Below are 8,300 nucleotides of genomic sequence, written 5' to 3'. Positions count from 1 at the left end.
CGGACACCCTGCTCCACACCCCCAGCCGAGACTCTGGCCTCCACTCCAGTCCAGCTCAGGGGTTGCGCTCTTCGGGGAGTGGCCAGCTCCAGGGCCTGGCAGGCCTCTTCAGCTCCCAGCCGCCACCAGGGGTCAGAGAGGAGAAAGGGGCCTTTCACTGGTCAGGAGTGAGCCACTATGATGCTCCCCCCAAATTAAGAGATGCCTCTCTGTGCAGCAGGTGGTCCAGCATGAACCCACGGCGGCCAGAAGAGGGGCCTGGTCCCCCGCTGATCCCATCTCTCAGGCTGGCTGGGGGTCAAGGGTGGGAACAGCCTTAAGCAGAACCTTCCACGTGGAGACCTCAGCTGCTCTGCAGGGAGCGGAGGAAACGGGCTGCTCCCCCGGTGCCCGATCCATCGGCCCCGGCACCTCGCTAGTCCAGCGTGTGGCCCACGTGGGTTGGCAGCGGAGCCGAGCCCGGAGCCAGTTTACCTGGCCCCGTCTTTAGGTGAAAACAAGCCAAGCATTGTGCAGACGAAGGCACCCAGGACAGCATGTTGCAGCCTGACCCCTCGGGTGCCAAGCCCAAGAACAACCAATAAACCTTCGTTGTTGTTGTTTTTTTAAATATAAAAAAAAGATCAATGAAAAATTTATTTATAAATTTTTCACGCTGGGCTACAAGTATATCGTACACTCAGGAATGGGCTGCAGACTTCATCCAGTTAGAAGTGATCGGACCGGGACCCATACACAGCTTCCATAAGCCTAGAAAGTCTTAACATTAATTAACATAATTAAAAAGTTATTTGCATCTAGAAAAAAATATACAGAAAAACTCCTTTTGGAGCAATCTGTGCCTCCGTTTCAATGTCTGCTTGTTCCACTGACATTATCCATATACCCTCCCCGAACAAGGTTTTCCCTAAAGCCACAGACAACTGCCCCAGTCTGACTGGCCGCGTACAAAGGGCCTCCACCCACCTGTGTCCTCAAGTGCTCCCCATTTTTGCAGGAAGGGTCAGCAGCACTTCTACCCAGGAAGCCTCATTTAAATCTGAATAATTCAGTCTCCCTTTTATTTCTCGGGATCAAAACAACTCGGGGTGTGGGGTTGCATAGAAAATGGGAACCTCGGAGACCGGGGAGGGCGCCTTTCGGGACAGAAAGTGACGCAGAAACGCCGCCTCTGGCCCAGGTCCCCCAGCAGCCCTGGGGGTGGGGGGGAGGCCCTCCCCGACAGCAGGATTTGGGGGATCCGGATGGGGCTCTTGAGACCCCGGGAGGCTGAAGCGGGGCAAGCGGTCTTTGAACTCACTCAGCAACTAGCACAAGAGATTCACAGTCTTACAGGCATTTTATAAAAATATAAATATGGGTTCATTGTTGCCTACACAACGCTGGATACAACGCCCTTTAAAATTGGGTTTATAACCAAGATGCAAAAAAATACACCTAAAACTTGGCTTTAAAATATGTTAATATTTTATAGTGTCATAAATGTTATGACATATAATTGTGGCAAATCCATTTACTTTTTAAAAAAAGTGTGCAACCGACGGTTAACTAGAATCGGACTCACGAGACAAGGCCTGGCCCCCACCACCCCTCAGTCACCGCCTCACCCGAGCACCCGCGGAAACTTGGCCAAACGAGCAGGTTTGGGGGGGGGGGTGGCCGGTCACAGAAGGCGAGGAGGCCTAGGGTTCCCCAAACCCACACGGAGCGGTGTGTGTGTGAGCGTGAGAAAGAGAAGCGGGGGGGGGGGAGCCCGGAGAGGGGGGCGGGGGCAGAAGAGGGGAGCCCGAGAGAAGAGGGGAGAGGTGCGGAAGAGAAACGGGAGCGAGAGGAAGTCGCCTGGGAAAGCCATCGGGCTGGGCGGTGTTTTCAGTGCAACCAAGAAACGACAGACTCAAGTTTTTAGTTTTCAGACTAGGAAAAAAAAAAAAAAAAAGCATCTCCCCCCCATAACCACATGGACCACGCACAATATTTCCCAAACAAACAAAAAAAAATCAGGCGCACAAACTTCACCCACAAATATACACACACGATAAATAGTTTCGAGCCCCAGCAACAGCGCAGCGTCTCGTCCGTGGCGCGCCGGCCGCGGCCCCGCGGGCGGGGGGCGCCCCGAGCCCCGCGTCCCCGCCGCCCGCCTTCCACCTCCGGAGAAAACCTTCCGAGCGGAGGATCCGGTGTCTCGGGATTCCGAACTTGCTGGTCGCGAGACTCAAATTTCAAAGCGGCCGGAGCCCGCGGCGCCCCGCCCCCACCCGGGAGGCGGCGGGCGGGGGCCGTGGGAAGCGCTCGGGCCCGGCCCGGCCCCGGCCGCCGCGGGGGGGCGCCGACCCCGGGCAGCGGACGCGGCGCGCGCGGGTCCCGTGGGCACGGACGCGCGCGCCGGACTCGTCGTGGCCGCGGCGCCGAAGGCGGGGCGCGCACCGAGGTAGTTGGCGGGAAGGGACAGCGGAGGCGACGCGCGTGGGGCCCGCGCCGGGCCGGGCCGGGCCGGGCGGCATCACCGGCCGCTGCCCGCGTACTTGGCCTTCGTGATGAGATAGAGTACGATGTCCTGGTGGCCGCCGAACGCGGCGATGTGCAGCGCGCTCCAGCCGTCGCGGTTGGCCAGGCGGATGTCGGCGCCGAACTTCACCAGCAGCTTCACGAGCTCCAGGTTGCCGTCGATGACCGACTGGTGCAGCGCCGTCTGGCCCTCGGGCCCGAACGAGTTCACGTTGAACTCGCAGTTGGTCATGTTCTGCAGCAGCGACTGCAGCTCCTGCGTGTTGCCCTTGCGCACGGCCTCCTGGAAGATGCGCTGCGTCTGCGGCGCCGAGCAGGTGGACAGTTCGGCCTGGCTCATGCTGCCGCGGGGCGCGGGCCGCGGGCCGGGCCGGGGCTCAGCGCGGGCGGCGGCTGCGGCTGCGGCTGCGGCGCGGGCCCCAGGCTGTCTCCGGGCCCGCCTGGGCGCATGGAGGGCGCGGCGCCCCCGGGCCCCGCACGCCGCCCCTGGGCGCTCCGGGCGCTGGGGGCCGGGGGCCGCCGCCGCAGGGCCCCCGCCGCATCCAGCCGCGCCCGGGCGAGCGGGCGACGGGGGCGGGCGCTGCGCTCGCGGGGACCGGCCGGGCCGGGGCGGCGGCGCCGCGCTCTCGGGTCCCTGCTCGCTTTGGCTGCGGCTCCCACGCGGCTCCCACGCGCCTCCCCACGCGCCGCTGCACTGGCCCGCCCGCCGCGCCAGGGCGCCTTTTACCTCCTTTATATTTGCATAACAATGGGCGCGGGTGACGCGCGCGCCGGCGGCCCGCGGATTGGCCGGCGCGGCGAGGGGCGGGGCCGGGGCGGGGCCGCGAGGCGCGCTCCGCGGCAGGGGGCGCTGGTCGCGGGCGCGCGGGGCCGCAGCCGGGAGGCGGGAGGGGCGGTCCTCGCTGGGCCCGCGCCGCCCGCCCCCTCGGGCGCGCGCCCTCCCGCCCCGCCTCCCGCGCCGCCGCCGCCGTCCCGCCCACCCTCCCTCCGCCCACTTTCCCTCCGGCCACTCGGGGAATTCCGAGCTCCCTGCGGGGACGGAACCATCCGGGGCTTCGGGCGGAGCGCGACCCCGAGGGGGACCCGCGGGCGGCCTGCCCTGGGTGGGGGCTCGCGAGCATCCCAAGTCCCCGGATCGGGGGAGCGAGACCCCAGCCCCGCTCCGCGCTGTCGGAACGCGGGCCACGGACCCTCAGCGTCCCCGGCGTGCGCGCAGATTAGACCTGCCCGGCCCGGTGCCCCGGACACAGGGTCACCGCGGGTTGTGACCACTCCACGAACATCTGGGGCGTGTGACCTCGGCCACGCGGGTCCCTCCCGCGCGAGGACGGCTCCCCTGGCGGCCCAGGTCACCCCATGTCTGTTCCCCAACCTGACTGGCATGAACCCAACCCCGAGGCTTTCCGCCCCGCCCTGATGAAGAAATGGGGTCTCGGGGTGGGGAAGCCCGGGGCTGGCGGGGCAGCTCCACAGTGCGGGCGGCCAGGCAGCAGGGCCCGAGGGCCTCCCCGCACCTGGCCGACCCCCGCAGCAGGAACGGGGTCAGGACGCCCTGGCCAGGTGAGCAGCCCCAGGTAAGGCACCAGGGCCTGCTCTGGAAGGGAGCTCTGAAGTGACTCATTTGCAGGCTGCAAACCCATTTTCAGTTTACAGTAACACTGCCGCCCAATTCCCTCATTAGGGTTTTACAGTTTATAGCTCGGCTGTGGTCGCTGGGAATTAAGGAGAAATGGTTCTAAGAGCCGTGGGCCGGCGGCGAGGCCGGCAGCCTGGCAGCAGGCAGGGACTTGCATTCCTTCAGAAGCTGCCGGGAATTCCCCACGAGGCAGCTCTGGTGCAGCTGGGGAGACCACCCTGAGAGGCCTTGTTTGGGGATGGGCTTGCCCCCATTCCCCACGACCCACGTGGGGGTGCCCCCACCTTGCTTGGGGCTCCGGGAGGGGTCACAGCCAAGCCACAAGAAAAGCTAGGCAAGGCCACCCTAGGGCTGGCTGCCTCCCGCCAGCTGCATTCAGACCTGATCCCTGCTGACCCCCTGGGGCCCTCTGGTAGCGAGACCTCGCTCTGGGCTTCCTGAAGGTGGTGGTCTAGCTGGTCTGCTCAGACCTGCTCCCCTGAGGAACTACCCTCTCAGCAGGTGGGTAAGCCCCGGCCGAGCAGAGACAGGGGGCCATGAGCCCAGGCCCAGCACTTGGCCTGGCCGTGGGCGTGACCTGGGGGTGCCACTGTTATGGGGAGCCCACTCCTGGTCCCACTCATCCCAGTAAGGGGCCCTGGAGTCAGCTGCTGCTGAACTGTGAACACCTGGAGGGTGGGGCTCCTGATCACCCTAGCCCCCCCTGGCACCCGGGACCAGGGCAGGGGCTGCTGTGGAGGCTGAACTCAGGAGGGGGACCCTTGGAGTGGGTGTGCACGTGACCCTGTGCCGGCTGGTCTGCCTGCTGCCTGTTGCGCCCCCGCACAGGGTGGATGGAGAACAGGTTTGGATGGGCCAGAGCTCCCCCCTGCCCCATGTCTGTGTTTTTCATGCATTTGCCAGGGCCCGGCCATGCCCAGGGCTGCCTGCGAAAGGTGGCGGGTTCACAGGCCCCCCCACCCAGGTGGGCTCAGGCCCTCTGGTCCAGAGAAGGGCATCTGGAAACTCTGCTGGGCCCGGGAGCAGAGCCTGGGAGAGAAGTCCCATTGACACCCTCTGCGGGCATCAGGGTGGGCAGACAAAGGGGCCCTGTGAGCTCAGTGTGGGAACTCTCGGCCGCCACTGCGGGCCATGAAATTGGCAGCCTAGGCACCCCCCCCCCCCGGCAGGGACCATGTGGCTGGAATTGCCCGGGGAGTCTAGCCTGAGGTTGCTGGACACCCAACCCAGCGTTCATTGGGAGTTCAGGTCCCATGGGTGTATCTGGGCCTGCCACAGCTCTGTGGCCATGGTCCCAGCCCCCCCTTGCCCGGCTGCTCCTCTGTGGGCTCAGGTGACAGCCACACTGTCCAAGGGGAGCCGAGGGACCACTGAAGCTCGTGCCCCTTCATGGTGGCCCGGAGGAAAAATTCACTCCAAGTTTCACTGGTCCACACCCCACGTCCCCGAGCTGACCTTGTGCAGCCTGGACGTCCTAAATGTTTGCTGAAGGACACATCCAAAAAGAGGTCATTTGTCTAAATGCCTTGGTGGGAGGGGGAGCTGGCTCCCTGGAGCTCTGAGAAGCCTCTTCGTGTGTGTGTGTGTGTGTGGGGGGGGGGTTCATGCTCTGAAGGAGAAGCCAGTACCTGGGGTCCAGGTTGGACCTTGTCCTCCTGGGGGATGGCCCAAGGAGGAGGCCAGAGTTGAAGAGAGACCCCTTCTCCCTCTGGGGACCTGTTTTCTTTGGAGGCTCAGAGCAGAGGGGGTGGGGGGCAGGTTGGGGAACGTGCTGGCCCCCGGCTGGGAAGGCCTGGGCAGGGAGGACAGTGCTGATGGGGCGGCTGGCCAGAGCTGGGCCCAGGCTTGTGGCCACCTTAAAGGCACTGGGCAGGGGAAGGAGGGCGAGGAGGCCCTGGGGCAGGCGGGCAGTGGGGGCGGGGCTTGCAGCTAATTCATTAAAATGTGTCGGGGAGCGTGGGAAAGAGGAGAGGATTTCTTCCCAGCAGCCCAGACACCTGGTAGAAGGGCCGCGCGGAGGACACAGATCAAATAACAAACACTCGGCCGGGCCAGCGCGGCCGGCGCAGGAAGGACGCCCGGGGCAGGAACTGCCGCAGACAATCGCGGCTCCTGCCCGCCGACTGGCCGCTTAGGCACCGCCTGGCACGGGGGCCACAGCCCGCCCTGTGGGCCTGGTGTCTAACCCCAGCTCCGGAAGGGGCCTGAGGTCGTCCCCAGGCGGAGGCCGGCTCAGGACCCCAGCGGGGGTGCTTCAGAGCCAGGGCCGGCTGGCAGCGCGAGTGAGCCCAGGGGTCCCGCACGGACACAGCCAGCCTGGGCGGCAGAGGGCTGGGGAGGCGGGAGGCGGGCTGGACGGGCAGGTGTGCCCCCGTCAGTTGCCCTCTCCTCTTTCTGGAGGTTGCACAGAGTGGAAGGGCAGAGCGAGGCTAGGGCCAGACTTGCTGGGGGACAGGAAGGACACACAGCCTCCTGTCCCCGAGACTGTGGTCATGGCCTCTCCCCGGTTCCTCCGGTTTCTGTCTGTCCGGGGCTGGCTGCAGCGCCAGGGCCTCAGGTCAGAGCAGAGTCTCCAGGAAGCAGCTGTGCTGGGAAGCGGGCCGGGCACCCCTGCGGCTTCCTCTTAACCCTCCCGGGAAGGGGCGCGCTCGGTCTGCCTCCCCAGGACAGGACGCGGGGCCGAAGGTCCTGCTCCTGGAAGCTGCACCTCAGCTGTGGAGGGTCCCCGTTCCTGGTGGGGTCCAGCTTGCCTGCTCACCTTGGCACCCCTGCCTGACCCTTGGGCTCAGTAGTGACCACGGGGAGCAGGAAGGCCAGGGGTGCCCGCTCGGCTTGGGTCTCCTGTCGCCAGCTGTGGAGTGGCACCCTGGCCCAGCTGGCCCCAGGGTTGCTGGGGGGCTAAGTGGGCCAGTGCCTGGCACAGGGTGGGTGCTGCAAAGGAAAGGACAGGAAGGGTCGTGGAGTGTGGCAGGAGACCTGTGTGCCCTGTGCACAAGCCCCCACCGTCCACATTCCTCAGTCCGACCCCCACTTGGGCTGCACCCCTGGGGGCTCAGGGGGCAATGGCCAGCCCTGGGGCAGGGTCTGGCCTGGCACTGCTGGTGCCCACCCTGCACTTGAAGCCATCACACCTGGATCTGCAGGTGCACCCTGCCCAGGGTGAAGGCAGTGGCCCTGCACAGGCCCTGGGACTCTGACACCCGGAGGCTTCCGCCTGGGGCTCCTGGGCCAAATCTGAGCTGGTTTCCGCTTCAGGCAGGAAGACAGGAAAGGGATGTGATCGAGGGAGGGGTGCATTCCTGGGGGGGGTGAGCAGGAGGAGGTGGGCGGGGGTGAAATGCAGCCTGGGACCAGGCCAGCCACTGGCAGGAGCCTCTACCTGTGAGCCCCATCCCCGGGCACACCCCTCCACACCACACCTGGCACTGGTGCCCTCAGGCCTTCTGTGGGGTCAGCCATGAGCCTGAGCCTCAGTTTCCCCCAGAGTGGGCTTAGCAGATGTGAGGACGAAGGCATGAACACACTTGGGTGCAGGGCCCTGTCATGCAACGTGATTGCTGGTTTTCCTCCCAAGAGGAGGCCACCCAGGCCTGACTAGGGGTGAGGGAAGGAGAGCGAGGGCCCAGGGCAGCAGGGCATGGGTGCCTCCTCGAGGGCGGCTGCCCTGCCTCGTTCACCGGGCTGGGCTGGGGCCCCTTCCCTAGAAAGTCCTCCTACCTGGCCTAAGGGTTCCTGCTCCCCAGGATCCCACCATCCATGCTCCTTGGAGTTGGAGGCCTCCTGGCTGGGGCCCCAGGATCTGCTGGGAGGAAGGCAAAGAAGGCCCTGTCCTGCCTGGCCAGAGGGCTGGCTCTTGGCCTGAGAAGGCAGCCAGGGCGGGGTGGAGAGGGTGGCATTTACTGCCACAGCAAAGTGGGTGGGCCACCCAGCGCACCCCTCTAGCCTCACTGAGCTCCAGCTGACTTGGGGAGCCACCTTGGTCCAGCCCTTGGGCCTCTGCCGAGACCATTTCCTCCACCAGGCATGCCTTTCCCGCCTCCTGGCTGCCTCATTCCTGAGCACAGGGCAGGTTTCGGCTCAGGGGCCGAGCATCCTGACCACGTGGGAGCCTTCACTTTCGCCCCCCAGGCGCGCAATGAGCGATACACACGAATGA

At 65.3% G+C, this 8,300-nt stretch overlaps 1 protein-coding gene across 1 annotated transcript; it reads right to left on the bottom strand.

Annotated features, from left to right (window-relative positions):
• Positions 1-2,387: 2,387 nt before the first annotated feature.
• Positions 2,388-2,875, bottom strand: NRARP (NOTCH regulated ankyrin repeat protein). The gene has a single exon (XM_087823260.1). It carries the CDS (start codon positions 2,846-2,848, stop codon positions 2,504-2,506), a length of 345 nt encoding a protein of 114 aa, XP_087679386.1. The 5' UTR covers positions 2,849-2,875; the 3' UTR covers positions 2,388-2,503.
• Between the last annotated feature and the right edge of the window lie 5,425 nt (positions 2,876-8,300).

Source organism: Miniopterus natalensis, chromosome 12 (assembly GCF_054644295.1).
Source record: "Miniopterus natalensis isolate mMinNat1 chromosome 12, mMinNat1.hap1, whole genome shotgun sequence".
In the NCBI taxonomy this organism is placed as follows: domain Eukaryota; kingdom Metazoa; phylum Chordata; class Mammalia; order Chiroptera; family Miniopteridae; genus Miniopterus; species Miniopterus natalensis.
Note: the sequence above shows the minus strand (reverse complement) of the source record. Positions and strands in the feature narration are given on the sequence as shown.

What these genes read in the sequence shown, in the direction of transcription:
- NRARP (XM_087823260.1), bottom strand. Translation starts at nt 2,848, where the DNA reads ATGAGCCAGGCCGAACTGTCCACCTGCTCGGCGCCGCAGACGCAGCGC.